The sequence below is a fragment of the Urtica dioica genome, chromosome 8 (genome assembly GCF_054948205.1).
Source record: "Urtica dioica subsp. dioica isolate 48M chromosome 8, U.dioica_male_clone48M_v1_H2, whole genome shotgun sequence".
Taxonomy (NCBI): Eukaryota; Viridiplantae; Streptophyta; class Magnoliopsida; order Rosales; family Urticaceae; genus Urtica; species Urtica dioica.
In genome coordinates this window covers 38,396,425-38,421,796 of record NC_142763.1, presented here as the reverse complement: position 1 = coordinate 38,421,796, position 25,372 = coordinate 38,396,425, and the positions used below count along the sequence as shown (strand labels likewise).

General features: G+C 38.2%; 1 protein-coding gene and 1 pseudogene across 2 annotated transcripts; both read left to right on the top strand.

Annotated features, from left to right (window-relative positions):
- The first annotated feature begins 1,295 nt into the window (after positions 1-1,295).
- On the top strand, positions 1,296-4,891 carry LOC149389685 (putative amidase At4g34880). Its single transcript, XM_089624656.1, has 5 exons — positions 1,296-2,017; positions 3,424-3,638; positions 3,730-3,975; positions 4,052-4,250; positions 4,387-4,891. The coding sequence occupies exons 1-5, from the start codon at positions 1,481-1,483 to the stop codon at positions 4,762-4,764; spliced, it is 1,575 nt and encodes a 524-aa protein (XP_089480782.1). The 5' UTR covers positions 1,296-1,480; the 3' UTR covers positions 4,765-4,891.
- Positions 4,892-5,215: 324 nt separating this feature from the next.
- Positions 5,216-8,097, top strand: LOC149389684 (putative amidase At4g34880; annotated as a pseudogene). Its single transcript, XR_016301053.1, has 5 exons — positions 5,216-5,908; positions 6,314-6,528; positions 6,854-7,090; positions 7,173-7,371; positions 7,467-8,097. The product of XR_016301053.1 is annotated as a putative amidase At4g34880 (transcript).
- The last annotated feature ends 17,275 nt before the right edge of the window (positions 8,098-25,372 follow it).

Sequence of the window (25,372 nt, the reverse complement as noted above, 5' to 3'; positions counted from 1 at the left end):
ATATTTTTATCAACCCCGTTAAATATAGCATTGAGTGCACGAGAGTTACCCAGATCCGCCTCATCTTTTGTAGGACTCCAATCCTTCTCGGGTTTGGGACCAGTCACAGCCCCTTTGTCATCAACAGAAACTGGAGCTTCCCAACCATGGATCACAGCCTTCCAAGTTCTGCTGTCGTGGGATTTCGTAAAGGCGCTCATACGAGCTTTCCAGTAACCATAGTTGGTTCCATCAAGGATAGGAGGACGATTGACCGACCCTCCCTCTCCGGAACTATCCATATCTGGTAATCAGAATAAAAACCTAGGAAACCACCCAAAGATCTAGGTGCCTGCTCTGATACCAATTGAAATCCCGATTAGTCACAAAGACAAGATGTCGCACACAATGTGTTGACAATGTGTCCAACAACTTGCTTGAACACAGATAATGGATAATCAACAAACAGTGCGATAAATAAGCGACACACAATATGGTTACCCAGTTTGGTGCAATATCACCTACGTCTGGGGGCACTCTGCCAGTGGAAAGGATTTCACTATATAGTAGTCAATAGTACAAGCAATGTCTTATATGATTACAACACAAGACCAAAGCCCTAGAAACTATTACCACGAGTGAATACCTAGACCAGGGACTCCCCATGAATTTGAGATCCTCATCAATTCCACTCTTCAATCAAACACCTATGCACGGATGACTTCAGTCTTCAAACGCACGTGAGTCTTCAATCACGTAAACACAGAACTCAAATCACTCAAACACTCAATCTTCTCGAATAGTATTTGGTGAATGACACCGCTCTTATAAAAATACAAAGCCTCCCAATCCGCCGGTCTTGCACGTCTAGGAGCTCTAAGTATTTTGAAAAAGCGGCAAGGCTGCTAAGGGGGGAAGCGCATGACTTTTATAGCAGTTGTACAATCCTGGAAGTGTATCTAGGGTTTCCTTACCCATTCTCGCAAGAATATCACGCAATAAAGTCACCAGCGAGACAATATGGCAAAACCGGAAACTTCCCAAAAATACTGTCTACGCACAGGAGGAATGATGTCTTACCTGAAGCTGGAGCATGAAGACCAACATCTTTCCATACAACTTGCATTAAAAATAAAGCCAACTTATAATGTAACAACAATATATTTATTTAAGTTTCTTCAATATTTTACTTCTAGTTGATTTTTAGCAAGTGTAACTTAAATCCCCTTGGTAGTATTACCTTAAAATTGATACCGGTTTCCCTTTCATTCACTGTGACTTTTCTTGAATATTAAAAAAACTCCATATCATATAATCTTTCAAGAAAGTTTTATACAAAAATGTGATAACTAATATATGTATATAATACTTATGTGAATTATATATGCTTTTGAGACGAACAAAGTAAAATACTCAATCTCGAGAGAGCTATTCTATATAAAATAAAATAAAAACTCAACTGCATCTACATGCCTGAAATTGATTAAAGAAAAGCTCATCAATGGCTCTACTACTATCATCATTGCCGTTGATCTCCCTCCTCCTGATCTCAATCTTAGTCAACCAAATCAATGGCTCGGACAAGCCGTTCGCGATCGCCGAGGCCACGGTGGCGGAGCTCCAACGCGAGCTTGCGGAAGGGAGGTTGACTTCGCTCCAGCTGGTTGACTTCTACATCGAGCGGATCGAGAGGCTGAATCCGGTGCTCCGCGGAGTGCTGGAGATAAGTCCGGATGCCAGGTGTCAGGCGGAGAGGGCGGACAGAGAGAGAGGGGAAGGAGGCGGCGATCGTACTGCCCGAGGGTTGCACGGGATTCCGGTGCTGCTGAAGGACAGCGTGGCGACGAGGGACGGGATGAACGCGACGGCGGGGTCGTACGCGCTGGTGGGCGCGTGGGCGGCGAGGGAGGCGACGGTGGTGGAGAGGCTGAGAGCCGCTGGGGCAGTGATTCTGGGGAAGGCGAGCATGAGCGAGTGGTATCACGTTCGTTCTTTGGATATCCCCGACGGTTGGTGCGCTAGAGCTGGCCTTTCTAAGGTTTCTCTCTCTAGTTACTTCTTCAATTATTATTTATGTTTGGACAAAATTATCATCTATTATTAATTTCTTTCGAGTTTAATATTGATATAATTTTTAAATATTTTTGTTGAAAATTGATTTTAATTTTTTTATTTCCTCAAAATGATTTTTGGGCTTGATTTGAGTTCGAAGTCCAAAACCAGGAGAGTCTCCAAATTTTTTGATCAAATCACTATATATATATATATATATATATATATATATATATATATATATATATATATAGTTTTGATTTTTGATCGGATATAGTATTCAAATTCACGCATTTTTAAGTGATGTAATTTGTATTTCAGAATTCTATTATTTTTAAAATTTTTACAAAATTGATTTTTGTTAAATAACGGAAAGTAATAAATATACTTTAATCACTTAATTAAAAAAAACTATAAACATTATAATTATTTATGAATAGATAGAATTTTTAGTTTTAATAATATAATAATAGTGAATAGTATTTTTAGTGTAAAATTTGGTGTTGCGATTGAAGTTGAAAAAAAATTTGGTGCTAAAAACACACAAAAATTGTGTGATTTCAATACTAAATTTGGTGTATGGGTTGAAGTTGTCCTAAGACCATCTCCAATGTTTAACTTTAAAACTTCATATTTTGGGTTTTCTACTCCAATGGTAAGAATATCAAAACTCTAAAAACTCTACATTTGGTGCAACTTTTACACCAAATGAATAGTGTTGCACCAAATTTGATGTAAAATTGTTCATTTGGTGTCAAGATTACACCAAATGTTTAAGTATTATTATAATCTAATTAATTAATAATCTTTAATTAAAAGTACATATTTTTATCAATCCAACCTTATCAATATGTTTTTAGCTGTTTGGAGTTTTGTTTATAATCCAAATTAATTTCCTCAATATCACTTAAATTAAACCAATAATTAAAAAAATATATTATAAATATCAAACCAAATTAAGCAAATAATTAATAACAATAATTTATAGATATCAAATCTAATTAAACCGATAATTAAACGATATTACTACAAATACTATTACCACAAAATTCTTAACATTACGACAAATACTAATTCTCAAGAGATGCTCACTTTGCACTACGTAATGCATTGATAGATCATTTGTGGAATGAGTATATGAATATGAATTAGTTCAATTATAGTAGTATGTAATTTTGAAATTTTTTTTTTTTTATGATGTATTATAAAAAATTCTCTTCCACTTGAAAATTCAAGTTTACCATTATAAACTTTTATACATTGACATTTACAACTCGTTGAATTATAAGATGATGCGTCGACATGTAGGATAGCTGTTTTGAACAGTTTATAATATAATCTATTAACACATTTGTGGTAAATAAAATGTCAACATGTTTAATTATGGAGCAGAATCCTTACGTTGAGTCAGGGGAGACGTGCGGATCGAGCAGCGGGTCGGCGGTGTCGGTGGCAGCAAACATGGCAGCCGTGTCGATCGGTACTGAGACCGACGGGTCCATCATCTGCCCCGCTGACCGCAACTCCGTTGTCGGATTCAAGCCCACCGTCGGCCTCACCAGCCGCGCCGGTGTAATTCCTCTCTCTCCTCGCCAGGACTCAATCGGGTAACAATGATTCAATCCACGACAATGAAATGATATGCTTTGTTTTGATAACGACAAATTGTTTATCTATTGATCTCCAATATATGCGCAGGCCGATATGCAGGAGTGTCTCGGACGCTGTTTATGTTCTCGACGCCATTGTGGGATATGACCCGAGAGACCACGTTGCCACGAGATCAGCTTCTGAGTTCATTCCCAAAGGCGGTTACAAGCAGTTTCTCAAGAAAGACGGCCTTAAAGGAAAGAGGCTTGGAGTTGTGAGGAACCCCTTTTCGGCCTCTTATGGCAACGGTTCATCAGCTCTTTCGGTTTTTGAGACTCACCTCAAAACACTGAGGTTAGAACAAAGAAGAAACAAGGAAAAAAAAGTCATTATTTTGTAAGGTATCGGTGAAAATTTGTGTGTTTTTTAGGCAAAGAGGCGCGACGATAATCGAAGATATGGAGATAATGAACATCGACGTTGTTGTTGATCCATATCAAAACGGGGAGATGGTCGCTTTGTTGTCGGAATTCAAGGTCAACCTGAACAAGTACCTTGAGGAGCTTTCGAATTCTCCGGTGAGATCTCTCGCTGACGTCATCGCTTTCAACACGAAGCACCCCGATTTGGTAAGCATTATGGTTTGTTATTTTGTTTATCGAATTTCTCTATGAAATTACATGCCTAGCTCAAACACGAAACCAAGTCCACACACGATCACTTATAAAATGATAACAAAATACATAATTGTGAATCATGGTGTAGGAAATGACAGAGAAATACGGGCAAGAGCTACTAATAATGTCCGAGCAAACAAAAGGGGTGGACGGGGACGTGTTAGAGGCGATAGAGACGATGAAGAAGCTGTCAGAGGAAGGTTTCGAGAGAGCGATGAAGGAGAACAAGGTTGACGCAATGGTGACTCTTGGATGGGGAGCTTCGACGATGCTGGCAATCGGGGGTTACCCTGCAATCTCCGTCCCCGCAGGGTATGATGAGCTCGATGGAATGCCCTTCGGGATGTCTTTTGGGGGACTCAAGGGCACCGAGCCCGTCTTGATCGAGATCGCTTACGCTTTCGAACAGGCCACCAAGGCTAGGAAGCCGCCTCTGCTGTCGAAATTCGGACATGGAGATAAATGAAAACTAGATAAATTGTCCCCTTTTTTTGGTAGATTATAAGATATTAGTTTTTAATTGTAATAAGTTGACATGATGTTTGCTCTATTCCAAAGGTCGGGTTTCAGGTAAATGCAGTTCCACTTTTTTTTTTTTTTTAACCAAATCTTGGCCAACTGAAGTTCACCCAAATTTTTTGAAGGAAGCTATATTCAAAAAATTAACAAACAAAATAACTCTGTTTGGAACTTTGAATCAGTTAATTTTATTTAAGCTCCTAATAATAATAAAAAATTATTTAACAAAAATTAATTTGTATGGTTCTATTTTAAATATAATATTAGTGCAACGAAAAAAGAAAAAAAAATAAATGCGACTAATTTTGGCGGGAATACTGGTCTTACATATTGAAGTTAATTTGCAAATTGTTTACCAAAATGGGAATAAAAGTTAAGTAAAGTAAAATAGTGTGTGTGTGTGTGTGTGTGTGAGAGAGAGAGAGAGAGAGAGAGAGAAAGAGTGTGGGAAACCATCTACATTGCGATGGCGGTGAAGATAGGAGCTTTACAAAATCAGTGAGTGAACATAAAGCTATTGATTTTCAAAAAAAAGAAAAGGTAGTGCGAGAAAGAGGTACATTGCCATGGCGGTCAAGAAAGGAGCTTTCCTCTGCCTCTTCCTCTTCCTCGTTGCGGCGACGGAGATCAACGGCCGCGGTGACTTCGAATTCCTGGAGGCGACGATCGATTCAATCCAAGCGGCTTTCGCGGAGGAGAAACTGACATCAAGAGAGCTCGTAGAGTTCTATCTCCGCCGCATCGAGGAGCTGAATCCGACCCTCCGCGCCGTCGTGGAGGTCGATCCGACGGCGATAGACCAGGCTGGGGAGAGCGATCGGCGACGGAGAGACGGTCGGAGCCGGAGTCGGTGGATGGAGGGGGTTCCGGTGATGTTGAAGGACACGATGGCGACGAGGGAAGGGACGAACACGACGGCCGGCTCATTCGCGATGGTGGGATCGGTGGCGGCGAGGGACGCCGGAGTTGTGGCCAAGCTCAGAGCTGTCGGGGCGGTGATTTTGGGGAAGAGCAGTCTGACGGAATGGTATTCTTTTCGGGCCATGGGTCGAATTCCTAATGCTTGGTGCGCTCGCTCTGGTCAAGGTCTGGTAAGTCCCTCTCTCTCTCTCTCATAAATGTTTATTTATTACGATTTTTTTTTTCGCAAACTAACCCAGACAATTTGAATTTCTGCAAATATATGACGTAACTTGAAAATAAATATAAATTATATTGTTAAATATGCGTAAATTCAAAGAGTGACAGTATTATTTTGCAAATTACAAAGGGAGGCATTATTTTGCAGAAATTCATAATAGCAAGGTACAATTTTGCAGTAATGAGAGTTATGTTCGAGTTTAATTGTCACGTTAATTCCAACATAGTGTCAAAGTGATAAGCAGTGCTAATAATGGACAAGAAAATGAAATGAGGCCTGAGTTTTTGTCGCAATAGTGAAAGCTTGAGTGATAATTAGTGGTGACCGAGTGTGATGGAACAAATTAACTCTGCAGAACCCTTACGTCCCAAAGGGAGACCCATGTGGGTCAAGCAGTGGCTCGGCCATCTCTGTAGCTGCAAACATGGTCGCAGTATCGCTCGGGAGTGACACCCATGGCTCGATTCTATGCCCCTCCGATCACAACTCTGTAGTCGGACTCAGGCCCACTGTTGGGCTCACCGGTCGCTCTGGCATCATTCCCGTTTTTCCTCCACACGACACTGTTGGGTAAACTATCTTTTCGATCGGCTGATTTAACTCGCATTAATACACAATAAAAAGACTTGCACATGACTAATTAGGCCAGGACTCTCTCTTCTCGTAACTAATTGGTTCTGAGATGAAACTCCGTGATACTTGAAATGCTATAACGAAAATGCTTAAACGGATCCCAAAAAAAAAGGCCACCATCTTGATGAGGCATGCTAAAAGAATCAAATGTTGAAAAATCCAAGGGACCTCATTCAGTTCTCTTATCATCAACTGCTTCTAAAATAAACTCGATGTTACTTAACAAATGTCTAGATAATCTGCCCTCTGTGGGTATTCTCAGGCCCATAACAAGGACTGGACGCGGTTTATGTTCTTGATGCTATCGTGGGGTTTGATGAAAACGATGAAGAAGCGACGAAAGAAGGTGCCAAGCACATACCTTCGGGCGGATATAAACAGTTCCTAAAATCATTCGGTTGAGAGGAAAGAGACTCGGGGTTGTTAGGAATCCATTTGTAGACTCATTCATTGGGTCCTCCGTCTTCCGAGCCTTTGAGGACCATTTGAACATGTTAAGGTATCGCAGCGTGATTGAAAGAAAAAGAAAACCAAACCTGCTTCTAGAAATCACCTCTTGTTACCTCTTTTTATTTACGCAGACGAAATGGTGCGACGATAGTGGACGATCTTGAGATAAAAAATGTGGAGATCCTGATGAATCCAAGCAAAAGCGGTGAACTTGCAGCAATGTTGGGTGGGTTCAAGCTCTCCTTGAACAACTACCTGAAGGAACTCATAGTTTCTCCGGTGAGATCGCTAGCAGATGTAATCGCTTTCAACGAAAACTATCCCAATTTGGTGAGCCTATTTCTCTCTTCGAATAAAAGTGTTTCTTCGAAAAGGGTTTAATAGAGAAATATTTTCCGACATGTTTTTTTGTTCTTACAATGCAGGAAAAGATCGAGGAGTACGGCCAACACACTTTCATCGAATCGGAGAAGACGAGCGGGATCGGGGAGAAGGAGAGAGAGGCGATCGAGCGGATGCGAAACCTCTCGCGTGACGGGTTTGAGAAGCTGATGTCGGAGAATGAGCTCGATGCGCTCGTCACGCCCGGGATAGGCTGTATTTCCGTGCTGGCGATCGGAGGGTACCCCGGGATCACTGTCCCGGCAGGGTATGAAGAAGAAACCGGGATGCCCTTCGGGCTTTGTTTCGGGAGTTTGAAGGGCTCGGAACCGAAGCTGATCGAGGCTGCTTATGCCTTTGAACGAGCCACCTTGATTCGGAGACCTCCTTTGCTTGAATTAGTTCAGGTTGAGTGATGAGAATCAAAGGTCCTTTTCAGTCTTTAAAATGTTTTCACTATTGTATATTATGTTGGGTTTACTTAGATGGGCATTTACTATAAAACACACGCCTAAGAAATTAATGACATGTAATTTTTCACTGTTTTAACTCTTTGACATAAAGAACCATCTGAGACTGAGGCGCGTATTTATGCCTTAAACAAAAGCTTCTTTTACTTGTAAACAACGAACAAATTGTATCATTTTCATGACCCGTTAATAATCACATGGAATCCGAGCCAAAAATAAATAAATAAATAAATATAATTTCCTTGAAGTTTTTTTTTAGGACAGGTTAAATAACTAGCCTAAATAGTCCCATCTTTTAAAATGGTAGTTTAATTATTAACATATTTAAAAAAAAAATAGCCAATTAATTAAAATAATATTTCAATATTCTAATAATACTCTTAACTATTAATGTTATTAATTGTCAGAATATATAATATTAACTTTCATATAATTTTGTCAATTAATTTTATTGACAATTAAAAAAACAACAGTAAATCTTATTAACGATGACAAAAACAATAGTTTCTTTTATTAACGGTAACAAGAACAATAATTAATCTTATTAACAGTAACAAGAACAACAGTAAATTTTATTAACAGTAACAAGAATAATAGTAAATTTAGCGGTAATGATAACAATAGTAAATTTTATTATCGGTTAATCTCGTAGTTATTTACAATATAAAACTCATATTTCGAGTATACTATGAATAGAATGGTTTTGTTTACAAAATATAAACCATACACAATTTAACGAACTACGTACATAATTATTTACACAATGTACTCACGATTTATGCAACATTCCATTTTTTATTGAACAAATCTTATATAACCATTTAGAAAGATAATATCGACTACAATTGAGTGTACTTGATTTCGTCGCATTCAATTATTTCTGATGGAGGCATTGGATAATTTAACGGGGACTAAATCTGGACAAAAATATTCCAGCCTTATTAGAATTCCGGTTTCCAAATGATCCACAATGTTCTGATCCGAACAATACTGAAATTCTAGTCCAACCAAAAGATACACACTAGTTTTCGAAAAAATTATAACAAAAAATTAAAAAGTAGCGAATGCTAACGAAATTATTTGTGCCATGAACACACTCATGATATCGAATGGACCACTACAGAATAAAAGTAGCGTTATGTTTGGACATTCACGTGGTTCAGAATTCAGATTCACACCACCTAAGAGAAATCACTGTTAATCACACTCAACCACGAAGCGAGGTGCGCTGAAATTGAGTTTTTTTTTTGTTTTTTTTTCTTTTTTTAAGACCACTTAAATTGGCCTTGTTAGGTAGAAAAGAAAGAAAGGGAGAAGAATGTATTTTTACATTGATGTGATAATTTTAATTGTTTGATAGAAAAAACGGAGAGAAAATAGGAAAGATTTAGAGGGATTGTAAATTCACGGAGCCCACTATTTTCAATCTTTTCAATTAAGAAGGAAAATGAAAACGAAAAAAAAAATACAAATCCACCCACAAAAAAATTAATTTTTAATTTAGACCCTAATTTAAATAATTTATACAAAAAATACATATTATCAATTAAAAAAGAGAGTAAATAATATGACATTGATAATAATACATAACATTAATTAAGCACAATACAACCAAATAAAATACATACCAATTATAGTAATAATAAGGGAGTTTTCCAAAACTATGAGTAAAAAAAATGCAAATGACTTTTTTGGATTTTTTGTTAAATGTCACGAATAGGACTTCAGACACTTTTCTCATTTATATAATTACCATTATATCCTTATTTATTTACTTTTTGTAAATGTCAATGTCTCATGGACCTCTCTCTCTCTCTCTCTCTCTCTCTCTCTCTCTCTCTCTCTCTCTCTCTCTCTCTCTCTTTCTCTCTCTCTTTTCTTTGTCCTTATATGTTATAATAAAGTACACATAAATAATTAATAAAATAGACACATTTTTTTTATTTTTATGAAATTAGTTTAATTTAACTTACATGAAAATAATAAAGTACACACATAAATAATTAATAAATTAGACACATTTTTATTTTTATTTTTATGAAATTAGTTTGATTTAATTCGATGAAAATAATAAAGTACACACATAAATATAATGTGGAAAATAAAAATATAATGTGTAAATAATGTGCCCTGTAGTGTGAAGTGTTGTTGACACACATTAATTTTTACAATTTCATCATTTCAAATGGGAAAAGAATGTTAATAGTCTAAACATATGAACATATGTGAATGAGGTTTACTTACCTAGAAGATTATGAGGAAATAATGTGTCTTGTATTGTGAAGTGTTGTTGACACACATTAATTTGTACAATTTCATCATTTCAAATGAAAAAAGAATGTCAAGTAGTCTAAACATATGAACATAGGTTAATGAGGTTTAACGTCATGTCGTCTGACATGTCGTTTTCCACTCTAACTTATCCTTAATGTGGAAATTGATTGATAACTCATGTATTAGCGTTGTTAGTCCTCCAAATCAACTCATTTAACAGTCTAGAAGCAAGTTTATGAGAACCAAACGAGATCAAAGGAACGAAAAAAGAATGTTTCATGTAATTGATACATATATCTGGGAATTCGTTACTTCTATGTCACAAAAAATGGGGATTTCGTGACTTTCTTGTCACGAAAAATGGGGATTTCGTGACTTACTTAGTTAGAAGATCATGATGAAAGAATGTGTCATGTATTGTGAAGTGTTGTTGACATACATTAATTTGTACCATTTCATCATTTCAGACGAGATCAAAGGATCGAAAGAGAGCATGTTTCACGTTTGGCTCTGATTTCGTGACTTCTCTTCCACGAAATTCTGAGAATTCGTGACATACGTCATGAAAAATGGGAATTCGTTACCTTTATACCACGAAAAATTAGAATTTCGTGACTTCTATGTCACGAAAAATGGGGATTTATTTTACACATGTCACCTTTTTGTCACGTAAATTAGAATTACCTTTATGTCACCTTTACACACATAAATAATTAATAAAATAGACAGATTTTATTTTATTTTTATGAAATTAGTTTTTAATAAATAATAACACGAAACAATAAAATTTTGTGACTTTCCTGTCACTAAACAAATGGATTCGTGACTTTCCTGTCACGAAAAATGGGGATTTTGTGACTTTCATGTCACGAAAAATGGAGATTTCATGACTTTACTGTCACGAAACATTGAGATTTCGTGACGTAGCTGTCACAAAAAAAACCTCTTCAAGTCACGAAACAGTACGTTGTCGTGACATTTCAGTAACGAAATTGGATACTTTTATGGAATTTAAAGAGAAATCTCTCTTTTATTTCATTAAATACGTTTTCGGGGACCAATGGTTCTTATAAATATAAAAATTAAAAAATTGAAAAAAATACATTGTAAGCCAAGCTCTACTTACCTATAAGATCTTGAGGAAAGAATGTATCGTGTACATTGTGAAGTGCTGTTGACATACATTAATTTGTACAATTTCATCATTTCAAATGGTAAAAGAACGTCAAGTAATCTAAACATATGATCATAAGTTAATGAGGTTTAACGTCATGTCGTCCGACATGTCGTTTTCTCCTCTAACTTATCTTTAATGTGAGAATTTATTGATAATTCATGTATTAGCGTTGTTAATCCTCCAAATCAACTCATTTAACAGTGTAGAAGAAAGTTTATGAGGACCGAACGAGTTCAAAGGAGCAAAAGAGAGCATGTTTCACGTAATTGACTAGGAATTCGTGACGTCTTTGTCACGAAAAAATGGAAATTCGTGACTTCTATGTCACGAAAAATTAGAATTTCGTGACTTCTATATCACAAAATATTGGAATGTCTTGACTTATTTGTCACGAAAAATGGGGATTTCGTGACCTTCCTGTCACGAAACATTGGGATTTCGTGACTACTATGTCACGAAAAATTGGAATTTCGTGACTTCTATGTCACGAAAAATAGGGATTTTGTGACTTATTTATCACGAAAAATGGGGATTTTGTGACTTTCTTGTCATGAAAAATGGGATACTTTGATGGAATTTAATGAGAAATCTATCTTTTATTTTATTAAATACGTCTTATGTGACAAATGGTTGTTATAAATATTAAAATAATAAAATTGAAAAAATACATGGTAAGTCAAACTCTTATGTGTCTTGTATTGTGAACTGTTGTTGACATACATCCATTTGTCCTATTTCATCATTTCAAATTAATGGGACAAAGTTTCAAGTAGTCTAAAACAAATGAACATATGTGAATGAGATTTAAAGGCATGTCGTCCGGCATGTCGTTTTCCCCTCTAACTTCTCCTTAATGTGGGGATTTACTGATAACACATGTATTATGACTGTTAGTCCTCCCAAATCCACTCATTTAACAATTTAGAAGCACGTTTATGAGGACCAAACGAGATCAAAGGATCGAAAGAGAGCATGTTTCACGTAATTGGCTCGGATTTCGTGACTTCTATATCACGAAATTATGAGATTTCGTGACGTATTTGTCACGAAAAAAATGGGAATTCGTGACTTATATGTCACGAAATATTGGAATTTAGTGACTTCTATGTCACGAAACAAATGGAGATTAGTTTTATGAAAGACACATTTTTTTTTATCATTTCAAATGGGAAAACAATGTCAAGTAATCTAAACATATGAACATAGGTTAATGAGGTTTAACGTCATACCGTCTGGCATGTCGTTTTCCCCTCTAACTTATCCTTAATGTGGTAATTTATTGATAACTCATGCATTAGCGTTGTTAGTCCTCCAAATCAACTCATTTAACAGTCTAGAAGCAAGTTTATAAGGACCAAACGAGATCAAATGACAAAAGAGAACATGTTTCACATAATTGACTCGGACTTTGTGACTTCTTTGTCACGAAATTCCAGGAATTCGTGACGTCTTTGCCACGAAAAAATGGGAATTCGTGACTTCTATGTCACGAAAATTGGGATTTCGTGACTTATTTGTCACAAAAAATTGGGATTTCCTGACTTATTTGTCACGAAAAATGGGGATTTCGTGACTTATCAGTCATGAAAAATTGGAATTTTCATGAAAATAATAAAGTACACACATAAATAATTAATAAATAGACACATTTTTTTTTAAATTAGTTTAATTTAATTTCCATGAAAATATTAAAGTACACACATAAATAATTAATTAAAAATAGACACATTTTTTATATTATATGAAATTAGTTTGATTTAATTTCCATAAAAATAATAAAGTACACACATAAATAATAAATAAAATAGACACAAATAAGTCAGGAAACAATAAAATTTCGTGACTTTCCTGTCGCAACAATAAAATTTCGTGACTTTCCTGTCATGAAATAATCAATCGATATAAAATGAAATCATGAATATAAAGCCAATTCTGATATGATTTTTCAAGGTTACATCTCTACTCTCATATATGGCATTACATTTTTAATCATAGAAAAATATGTAATCCAAAAGCTCGAAACTTTCACAACTCACAAGTAAATGCAAATGCAATCAATCAAATCTAAAATCACCTATACACATTCACAAACACAGACAGTATGTATATATATACAGAGATAGAGAGAGTAAGATTACGATTTACGGATAAGCGACGAAAGAGAGACTCTTAGAGTCCCACTGGAACGGAACGACGCCGAATTGAACCACGGCGAACTTCTCGGCCGAATCCTTCACCTTGAGGTACCTCACGTCGGACCAGTCGAACTCGAAGCACTCCAGCCACGGCGCGCTCGTGATTCCGGTCATCTCGATGTCAATCGCCACGAAATCCGCCGTCCGTACAAGGCGGCAAAGCTCCACCAACGCCGCCGAGAAGTTCGATTTCGTCACCTGCTTCGCCGGAAAAGCCGCCGCCGCCGCCGCCTCGGAAGAAGAAGAAGAAATTGCCGATGAGCTGAATGATTCGGCGCCGCGTGAAATGGGAGAGAGAGTTTGGGATGACAGAGTGAGGTTTTAGGGGTTTAGTGATTTGAGGGTTTGTACAACAAATGTCCCCTTAATTTATGTTTTTATCACGACAATGTACTAATTTGATATAAATTGTTTCAAGGAAAAAAAATATATTAAATGAAATATAAGGAATTGTAATTAAAAAATAAAAGTAAGGGTAAAATTGTAATTACATAATTTATTTTAAATTCATAAGTCTTATCTGTGACCTTTTGAAAAAAAAGTCCAAAAAAGTCAAAACCTTTTTTTTTTACTCCTATTTAGAGCAATTTCCCTAATAATTATACAAATACAATCTTAAATATTGTAATATGAACATAATATTTAATATAAATTAATTTAATATTATTGACATAGAAAACTAAATTAATGTTTAATAAGATTAATATTGGCATAACATATTAATAGAGGGATTAATATGAAATTAATATAAAGTAATATTGAAAAATATAAAAAGAAAATATTCTGTTGGGGTAGGATTTGGTGTTGTGGGTTGGAGTGTAAATACTGTAGCGGTAACAAATTTGGTATAAAATTATACCAAATTTGGGTTTTGGGTCGGAGATGGTCTAAGAAAGCTTTTTCATGCAACTAAGCTCATATGAATAACTGGTATAAATTAGGGAAATTGCTCTAAATAGGAGTAAATCAAAGGCTTTTTACTTTTTTGGACTTTTTTTCAAAAAGGTCACAAATAGGACTTGGTAATTAATTTTGATTTATGTAATTACCCTTTTACCCCCGTGAATATTAAAATTTAAATAAAAAATGTTACTATTTTATTAATGACCGGATTTATTACCTTGCCTCCACGTCACCTTCCTCACTTACCTTGCCTCCACGTCACCTTCCTCTTCATTTCTTCATTGACCGAGTTTAACCAGAAGAGAGAGAGAGAGAGAGTGAGAGCGAGCGACAAAAAAAAAAAAAAACCGTCCAACTTCCTTAACCAAACCGTCTCGATTTGTTTTTCAAACTCCATAATCTCACTCACTTCGTCACTCTCGTCCATTCTTCGCCCAAGAAATGAAGATAAAGAACAAGTCGCCGACCAAACGCCCCCCAAAAGTTCCAAAACCTAACCCTAAAAAGAGGAGTCTTCCTCAATCATCGGCTGAAACTCCACCTCCAGTGACGCATGCATCCCCGCGTCGGAGTCCACGCGTGACTTTTGGCTCGGAGTCACCAATGCAAAACTCCCCGGCGAAGAAATGGAAGAAGGTTCTTGCGCCGCCGAAGAAGAAGAGGAAGGTGGTTCTTGAGTCGCCTTCAAATTCTGACTCCTCTGTTCCTTGTACATCCGAGAGACATCAGAAGGTGAGTTTTTTTACTTGCATGTTAATTTTGTGTTGATTATGTGTGGATTTTGTGTTGATTCATGGGTTTGCATGTTTATTGTGTGTTTCATGTAACTGTTAGTTTGACAAAAGTGTTCATTTTTTACGTTATTGGGGATTATGTGTGTATTTTGTAAGAAAATTAGATTTGTCTAGGCTTGCTCATATTAGATGTAGGTTCTATGAATTGTTTTGTGTCACACATTTCTGGGTATCGTGATAATTGTGTCATGAAATTTATGGATTTCTGTGACAATTGTGTCACGAAATATATGGGTTTCGTGACACCTATGTGACGAAATTTCTGGGTATCGTGACAACTATATCACGAATTTCTGGGTATCGTGACAACTATGTCACGATACCCTGAAATTCGTGACACAATTGTAGCGAACCCCATAAATTTCGTGACATAGGTGTCACGAAACCCTAAAAATGTCGTGACACAATTATCACGAAACGCAGAAGTTTCGTGACACAAGAGTCACGAAACCCATAAATGTCGTGACACAATTGTCACGAAAACCACAATGTTTATGTGTTTAATGTTCCAACTCATATGTGTTTAATGTTTTAACTTTTATGTGTTTAATGTTGTAATTTTTAGGGTTTCATACGAAGGATAAAAGAAGATGAAATAGAGTCAGGCTACTCGTTCAACTTCCATAGGAACTTGGACGATTTCGAAAAGGAGACCGGCATGACCGCCAACCAAAAAGACTTATTCAAAAAGACGTGTTTTGGGCAGTTTCTAGACATGCCCTTGATAACAAAATCGTCCAGAATAATAAGCCATTTGGTGTTGAGATCTGGTTATTATGATGAGGCCGGTGCATCTAACGATTCTCTGGTCATGGAGATTGGTGGAAGACCCCGCGAGTTCACCAAAGAGCACTTTTCCCTGATCACAGGGTTAAGATTCAGCGAAAACTACGCAGAACAACCACGGTACGCTAATGTGGTTGAGGGAGGGCTATACAATGTCACCTTCTGTAATGGTGCTCTTTGCCGGAAAAGGGCCAACATTGGTGCAGTCCTTGAGAGTAGCCACGAATGGCCAGATGAGAGGAGGGTGAGACTACTCCTCCTCCACTTTCTGTACAATGTTCTCTTGGCGGCCGAGAAGACCGTCAACCTCCCCTGCGATAGCTACATCAAGATGGTGGATGACCCGGTTGTTTTCAACAACTACCCATGGGGAGACGTCGCCTGGAACTTCTTTCTAGGTTCTATCGTGGGCTTTGTGAGCAAGGTCAAGACCATCAAGGAGGGTAAGAACCCAAAACTCCACCTGCCGGGTTTCGTGTTCCCACTCCAGATATGGGGTTACGAGTGCATCCCACGATTCGTGGAGCTGGAGTTCGCCTCAATACTCGTTGCCGACGCAACGCCGCTGATGAGGCGTTGGGCTACTAAATCAGGGAAGGTCTTGGAGTCCCAACTACAAAAGATTCGATTCCAAGAGGTATGAATATGATTGATAAGAATATGTACATTTAATTAAATTTTGATTAACTTCGGACCTCTTCCAGATCGAATTCAAGCCGATCGGTGGTGAGGTAGAGTCTGCGAAAACTGCGAGGACTGTTGTGAGCCCCTCTAAGAAGAGGGGGAAGAAGAAAAAAGAAGACATTGTTACCACAGCATCATCATCAATTGAGGTAATGGTTTCTTAAGTAAAGTAAATTCGTGATTTCGTGACAACATTTTGTACGTGACAACATTTCACGTACGAATTCGTGACATGTAAGTCACGAATTCCAATATTTTGGTGACATAACAGTCACGAAAAATATTTGATTTCGTGACTTTCATGGCACGAGTATACGTGATGTCGTGACATCTATGTCACAAAAGTATGTCACGAATATAATTGATTTCGTGACTTGTATGTCACGAAAATACTTAATTTCGTGATTCTATTCTCATACAAAATTATTTGTACATTGCAGATACGCATGTCCGCAATGGAAAAGGATCTGAAACATTTCAGAATTGAGTTTCTTGAGTGGAAGAAGCAGTTTTCCACTGAAATGCGATCCATTTCAGAAACCTTGAAAGAGGTTCTGGACAAGCAACAATCTTAGGATGATGATTTTGTCAACCTCAAGAAATATGAGGAGGAGGTGACGGAGAAGCAAGGAGAAGAAGAAGAGAACAAGGAAGAGGAAAAGGACAAAGAAGAAGTGAAGGACAAAGAAGATGAGAAGGACAAAGAAGAGAACAAGGGAGAGGAGAAGGACAAAGAAGAGGAGAATGACAAAGAAGAGGAGAAGGAAGAAGTAGTTGTGGACAAATCAAATGAGTTGGAGAACAAAGAAGCCGAGAAAAATGATGAAGATCAGCCATCTATTGGAGGCCAATGTAAAGAAGATGATCTGCAGAAGAAAAAAGATGATAGTGAAGATGACGAAGACGGTGGGAGAGGTCCTGAAGATGAAGGGCCAAAAGAAGTAGACAGGAACCAAACGCACGCTGATGGCGGCGAGTACCAGACCCAAGCCGGCGAGGACCAGACCCGAGCTGAAGAGACCCAGGAGTCTAAAACGCCTGTGCGACGTCCAGAGGCGGCTGATGAGGTCTGTTCCTCATTGTTGAAGATGCCTGGAAAGCTCATAATGATTTCATCATCTGATGAAAAGCCTACTCGCCATAGGAGGGCGCCAGCGGTCTTCACACCGACACCCGCGCCGGCTGTGTTTACGAGGTTCACACGACCACTTCGGCCACCGTCAGTCTATCCATTCTCCTACCCTAAAGACGAGATTTCTGTGGGAGATATTGCAGCAATGGCTAAATGGATTAAAGTTGGTCTTAAATCGAATCACAAAAATGCGTAAGTATCTTTCTCCTTCTTACATATATTGTCTGGTAATTTTAAATAAAAATGAGATCTAATACTTGTGATTTTTCAGTAGTCCGAAGTACAAGTCACCAGAAGAAGATTTATCTCCCTCGTTCCATTTTACGGTGGTTGAGATTACATCGAAGACGTGGTTTTACTCTTTGTGGACCCCGGTTGAGTGGCTTACGGGAGAGGTACGTCCGCTCAACCAGGTTTTTTAGAGCCAGGGATGACAAACACCACTGCACTTCGGATTGTTTTTTGTTTTTTGTTTATGTGAATGTAAATAGATAAAACCATGATTTTTCTAGCTTTGTTGTGACCTGTTTTTTATTTGGTTTTTTGAACTTCATGTAATAAATTCTATATGTCGTGACAATGAATTTCTGAACCTGGATTTATTTGTTGTGACCTGTTTTTTATTTGGTTTTTTGAACTTCATGTAATAGTCAACTGCATTTATTTGTTGTTAATATTTAGTACGTGACAACATTGTCACCAGAAACTGTGTTGTTGTCACCACATGAAGATAAGAATCTGGTGACAATATTATCACGAAGTGAACACTTATATGTCACTGATTTCTGTGAATTTTTTATTTTGCAGCATATGGACGTCATTTTCTACTACTTGAGAAAGAAGGGGAAGTATGGAAATGTCCGAAAGCCGTTTACGACAACCAACTCGTACTTTCTACCAATGCTCACCCGATGCCATGATGCTTGGTCCAAAGCGAAGAACAAGGACGTGTTTGATTGGACGGACCATTTAGTTGTGCTTGACTACATAACTGCCGAAAAAAAAACAGGTTTTGCAAACACTCCATGGGCAGATGTTAACACTATCTACGTCCCTGTCCATGTGCCGGACCACTGGCTCCTTGTCGTAATTTCCCTAAGCCGTAGAGCGCTAACAATATACGACTCTATGGACTCGAAGTATGCACGCAATGTTCGTGATAGCATACAGATGATGGCGGATTTTATCCCCATTGTGTTGGCCGTCGTCAGTTTGGGAGATGGCAACTCGGAGCCATTTAAAATAGTAATAGCGCCTATGCCACAACAATCCAATGGGTAAGATCTCTTCTCATATCATGTTCTATTTTGATGTATATTTAATACTAGTAAGCAACCATGAACAGGGGAGACTGTGGCATGTTTTGCGTAAAGGCCGCCGAATTTATGATCCATGGGATTCCGGTGAGTAGTTTGCATCAAGACAATATTTCCATGTACAGAAAGAAGATGGCAACCGAGTTGTACAAGCACGGGGCATTAAAGATGGCAAACAATGTTGAGTCAGACGAAGAGAATTGAAAGTAGGAGAAGCGATTAGTGATCCAAATTTTTTAAATAGGGTGAAGTATATTGTTTTGGAATGTCTTTGTGATGGCGGTGTGACTCTTAATTCTCCTTTGTAGAATTTGTGTGACAAGGTCGTCACTAAGACATGGTCTATGTTTTATAAGTACGTATAGGGGCCAGTAAATTATTAAATATGTAACTCTATACTCTTTTGGATGTGATTATATGAAATACAATTCATATGATTTATATGAAAAATGGGGATTTCGTTACTTCTCTGTCACGAACAATGGGCACTTCGTTACTTCTCTGTCACGAAAATTAATATAATGTCACGAAAGTGGGATTTCGTGACGTACCTGTCACGAATATTATGCACTTCGTGACGTTCATATCACGAAAAAGGGGAACTTCGTGACGTTCCTGTCACGAAACATGGGGACTTCGTGACGTTCCTGTCACGAAAAAGGGGAACTTCGTGACGTTGGTGTCACGAAACATGGGGATTTCGTGACGTTCCTGTCACGAAACATGGGGACTTCGTGACGTTCCTGTCACGAAACATGGGGACTTCAAGTCACGAAACGGTACGTTTTCGTGACATACCAGTCACGAAATTTTTCCATTTGATGGAATTTAATGAGAAATCTCTTCTTCTTTTCATTAAATCCGTCGTAGGGGATCAATGGTTGTTATGAATATTAAAATGTTAAAATTTGAAAAATAAATGGACATCCTACCTATAATATCAAGAAAGTATGAGAAGGATAAATGGTAAGTGAGTTCTACTTACCTAGAACATCTTGACGAACTAATGTGTTTTGTATCGTGAAGTGTTGTTGACATACATTCATTTGTCCCATTTCATTTCATCATCTCAAAGGGACAGAATTTAAAGTACTCTAATAAACATATAAACATAGGTAAATGAGGTTGAACGTCATGTCGTCCGACATGTCGATTTCAACTCTAATTTATCCTTAATGTTGGAATTTTTTTATTAATAGCGTTCGTAGTCCTCCCAAAACAACTCATTTAAGAGTCTATAAGATGTCCTGACGTTCCTGTCACGAAAAAGGGGCACTTCGTGACGTTCCTGTCACGAATATTGTGCACTTCGTGACGTTACTGTCACGAAAAATGGGAACTTCGTGACGTTCCTGTCACGAAAAATGGGGATTTCGTGACGTTCATGTCACGAAAAATGGGGATTTCGTGACGTTCCTGTCACGAATATTGTGCACTTCGTGACGTTCTTATCACGAAAAATGGGGATTTCGTGACATTCCTGTCACGAAAAATGGGGGCTTCGTGACGTTCCTGTCACGAAAAATGGGGATTTCGTGACGTTCCTGTCACGAAAATGAAGTCTTCAAGTCACGAAACGGTACGTTTTCGTGACATACCAGTCACGAAATTGTTCCCTTTGATGGAATTTAATGAGAAATCTCTTCTTCTTTTCATTAAATCCGTCGTAGGGGATAAATGGTTGTTATGAATATTAAAATGATAAAATTTGAAAAATAAATGGACAGCCGTTCTACTTACCTAGAATATCAAGAAAATATGAGAAGGATAAATGGTAAGTGAGTTCTACTTACCTATAACATCTTGACGAGCTAATGTGTTTTGTATCGTGAAGTGTTGTTGACATACATTCATTTATCCCATTTCATTTCATCATCTCAAAGGGACAGAATTTAAAGTACTCTAATAAACATATGAACATAGGTGAATGAGGTTGAACGTCATGTCGTCCGACATTTCGTTTTCAACTCTAATTTCTCCTTAACGTTGGAATTTTTTTATTAATAGCGTTGGTAGTCCTCCCAAAACAACTCATTTAAGAGTCTAGAAGGGGATGTCATGACGTTCCCGTCACGCAAAGTAGTGATCTCGTGACGTTCCTGTCACGAAAAATGGGGACTTCGTGACGTTCCCGTCACGAAACATGGGGATTTCGTGACGTTCCTGTCACGAAAACTGGGGACTTCGTGACGTTCCTGTCACGAAACATGGGGAATTCGTGACGTTCCTGTCACGAAAAATGGGGATTTCGTGACGTTCCCGTCACGAAACATGGGGATTTCGTGACGTTCCCGTCACGAAACATGGGGATTTCGTGACGTTCCTGTCACAAAAATGAAGTCTTCAAGTCACGAAACGGTACGTTTTCGTGACATACCAGTCACGGAATTAAAATCAAAACATTAAAACATTAAAACATTGTAAATATTGAGTACCTCATCTCGAACTACATTTTATTTCTTTCCGTCAACCCCCCTTTGGCAAGCCGGCAAATCTTTATGGTCTTCGACAATAGCTCCCTTTGATTTCAAAAATTCCTCCCAATTCTCGCCGAATATTTCTTCAAGAACGGAGTTAGCCATCAAAACCGGAGATTTGTAATCCTCACCGGCATGCATCTCTACATACTCGTTGTATTCAGCGTCGCTCATGTCATGACGCTTCTTTAATTTCGTGGGAGGGCGGATATGGAATCATGTAATATCTCGCGGTCGAGTTTCTACTTCCTGAAGGCATCTCCGACGTCTCATTCACCGTCGACACCTTTTTACTCGAATCGCTTCCCTTCGTCGTTGGATCTTTAGCGTCCATTTCACCGTTAGACTCTTTCGAACAATATTATCAGTTTGATCTGAGGTAAATATTTAAGGTCGGATAAATATGAGGATTCCTTACCTAACTTTTGTACGTAAATGCTAAAATAAATTTTCTTACCTAACTTCCAAAGTTAGTTGTTCAGTAATTTAATTGCTATTAATGCCATTTATTGATATTAAATATCCATATCCCAATTACCAAGTCGGTCAAAACAGCGAAAGATATCATGGTTCATGAAAATGGCTCGAACTTCGTGACTTCTATGTCACGAAAATGGAATTTGTATCTGTTACAAAACACAATACATAATCCAATACAACACATACACACATAAATCTGTTACCTTGAAATCTGTTTACATCATACACACATATATTACAGCAAACATCATAATAACCAACAACACAATAATCAATCTCAGCCTCCGATTTGCTCGACAGTGATGCTCAATATCCAACTGCAACTGGTCAATTCTTCTCAGCAATCCTGGAATGATTTTCTTTGCTCTTTCAGAAACTTCAGGATCAACCCATTGAAAAAAACCACACCCACCCTCTGCCTGAAAATCACCAATTATAGCCTCAAAAATCAGGTATTTGTTTCTTGTATTAGAGCATATATGAGTTCTGGTTGTATTCAAACAGGATACAATATCCGGGCTAGCTGCAAAGTGGACAACTGCATGTCCAATATTAACCAAATACCTTTGGGACAAAAAACCCAAATACCCAAAAATCCAAACCACTCTCAGAATAGGATTTTAATCAATTTCAACCAAACATTCAAAATCAAAATCCTTACCGTCGTCACGTGGCAATTTCTGAACCTCCTACCGGGATTATCCTTGGTCCATGACGTTCTCTCGACCCATTGCACGCCGCATTTACATAGAAATTCACCTGGAGAGTCTCTCATCGTCGTCGAGTCTCTCGTCGTCGTCGAGTCTCTGCGTTCGTGCTTCGTGTGCGACGAATAAGAGTGTTGCGATGAAGAAGCGCGGTTCACTGCCATTCTCAAGTTGAAACCTCACCGGCGATGAAGATAGATCAGACGAGAGACATCAAAAGAGATCTGGGTCGAATTTGGGGATTTAGGGTTTCAAATAATTCTCAATTGTTTTATACGTACAAATGGTTTAAAGAGGTTTTAAAATAAAATAAAATAAAATGCTTTAAGCCCCTTGATGTCGTGACTTCTCTGTCACTAAAATGATGATATCGTGACTTCTCTGTCACGAAACAATTGAATGTCGTGATTTCTATGTCATGAAAAATGATGATTTCGTGACTTCCCTGTTACGAAACAATTGGATGTCGTGACTTCTATGTCATGAAAAATGATGATGTCGTGACTTCGCTGTCACGAAATAATTGGATGTCGTGACTTATATGTCATGAAAAATGATGATTTCGTGACGTCTCTGTCACGAAAAAATTTGATGTCGTGACTTCTATGTCACGAAGAATTGTTATTTCGTGACTTCTCTGTCAGTGAGAAATTGTTTAATGGGACTAAAACGTCACGAATGAGAAATATAAAAATCCATAACAAACATAACAAACTAAGTGAGAAATAAAGTAAAGTACAAATCCAAATTGGTACATCAAATAAAAAGTTTTAAAAAAAGGAACAATCGAGCTCATGTTCGGGGTCGGCTATGGTGGGTCGGGATCGCGTTGCGACATGTGGCTCGATTATGTCCTACTCCACCACAGCGACTGCATTTATTCCTTCTATCCTCATCCCCTTCCCATTGAGAGGGTATTCTTTTCTTTTTCGGTCTTCCGGCGGCACGAGCCGCAACATGAGGTGGATTTACTATTTTTTGCGTGACTTCCTCTGGAAAATTCCACGACTCCTCGCTGCCAATTGGATGAATTACACCTGCATAACAACTTCTCCAATATTCGGTGGTGTAGTAATTTGATATGTACTTCTCAACTGCGAAGTTTCGAACACCGCAAGCCGCAATGCCGTGGGGACAGATAAAGTTGTCAGTTTGAAAGACACGGCAACTACATGTCTTCTCTCTCAAATTTACAGCCCACTTTTGCCCCTCTCTATCAACGACTTCAAACTCGTACACCGATGATGGACGCACCTGTTCCGCACCCAATACCATTTTGTATACGGGTTATAATAAAAAACATCTTATAAAAAAAATTAAAAATTGAATGCCTATCACGTACCCCCAGTCCAGTAGATTTAGCGTGGTATTCTTCAAGTTTTTTATTTGCGTCAACGCAAAGGATCGTCAATGTTCCCAACGCTTTTTCTCTACGTTCGTAAAACCATTTACTCATTCTCTCCCGGAGAAAATCAAATAGCTTGGCAATAGGGAACTCTCTCGGTTTGACATTCATTGCATTCAGCGACTCGGCATTGTTTGATGTCATTATTGAGTACCTCTTCTCCGTGTAGAAACTACGAGCCCATTTTTCGTAGCCTACGTCGTTCTGAAGATACGCTCGGACTCTTGGATCTTCCTCATCTATCATAAGCATATACTTTTCAAACTCTGCATACGTGTATGCCTTTGCTGCAGCATAGAACGTCCAATTCACCTTTTTTGATAGACCTTTTATTTGGTTCTTCACGTTCTTCAAAAGATGAAACATGCAATAACCATGGTCTGAGTTAGTGAAAACCTTTTTCACACTGTTAATGATTCCCGCGTTCCTGTCAGACACTATGACCTGATGTGACCTCTCCCCGATTGCTTCCTTTAACCTTGTCAAGAAGTAAACCCACGATTCAGTAGATTCTGAATCACCAGCGCCGAATGCGAGGGGGTAAACTTGTTCATTCGCATCCATACCACATGCTGAAAACAGTGTGCCTTTATAGTAACTCTTCAAAAAAGTGCCGTCGATGATAACTACGGGCCGTAGATACTTCCACCCCCTTTTCCAAGCACTAAACGACATGAAGAAGTATTTGAAACGGTGGGATCGAGGAGTTGTGACAAGGTCGAATGACGAACCTGGATTGTTAGTCGACCACATGTACATGAATTTAGGCAGAGATCTATACGATGCATCATCGGTGCCAAACAATGATGTACCTGTCTTGACCTCCATGCTTTTTTGTAGGACATGTCCACTCCAAAATCTTGTTGCATGTAGGACATGATGTCTTTGGGTTTGCATGGTGAACATGAGGGATCGATGTACCTGTGTTTCATAGTCTCGCCTACAAATGTGGACGTAGCCTGAGGATGTTCTCCTTGTCTGAATTGTGTAGCACACGTGTGCTCAGAATCATACCTGCAAGAATGTAAGAGCAATGTTAATTTCGGGTCACCACGATAATATCAATGTAGAAATAAGTAATAAGTCACCTCCTCACTTCAAAGATCTCGGATGTAGTCTTTTTTACTCCACGAACAGACCACGCGCATGA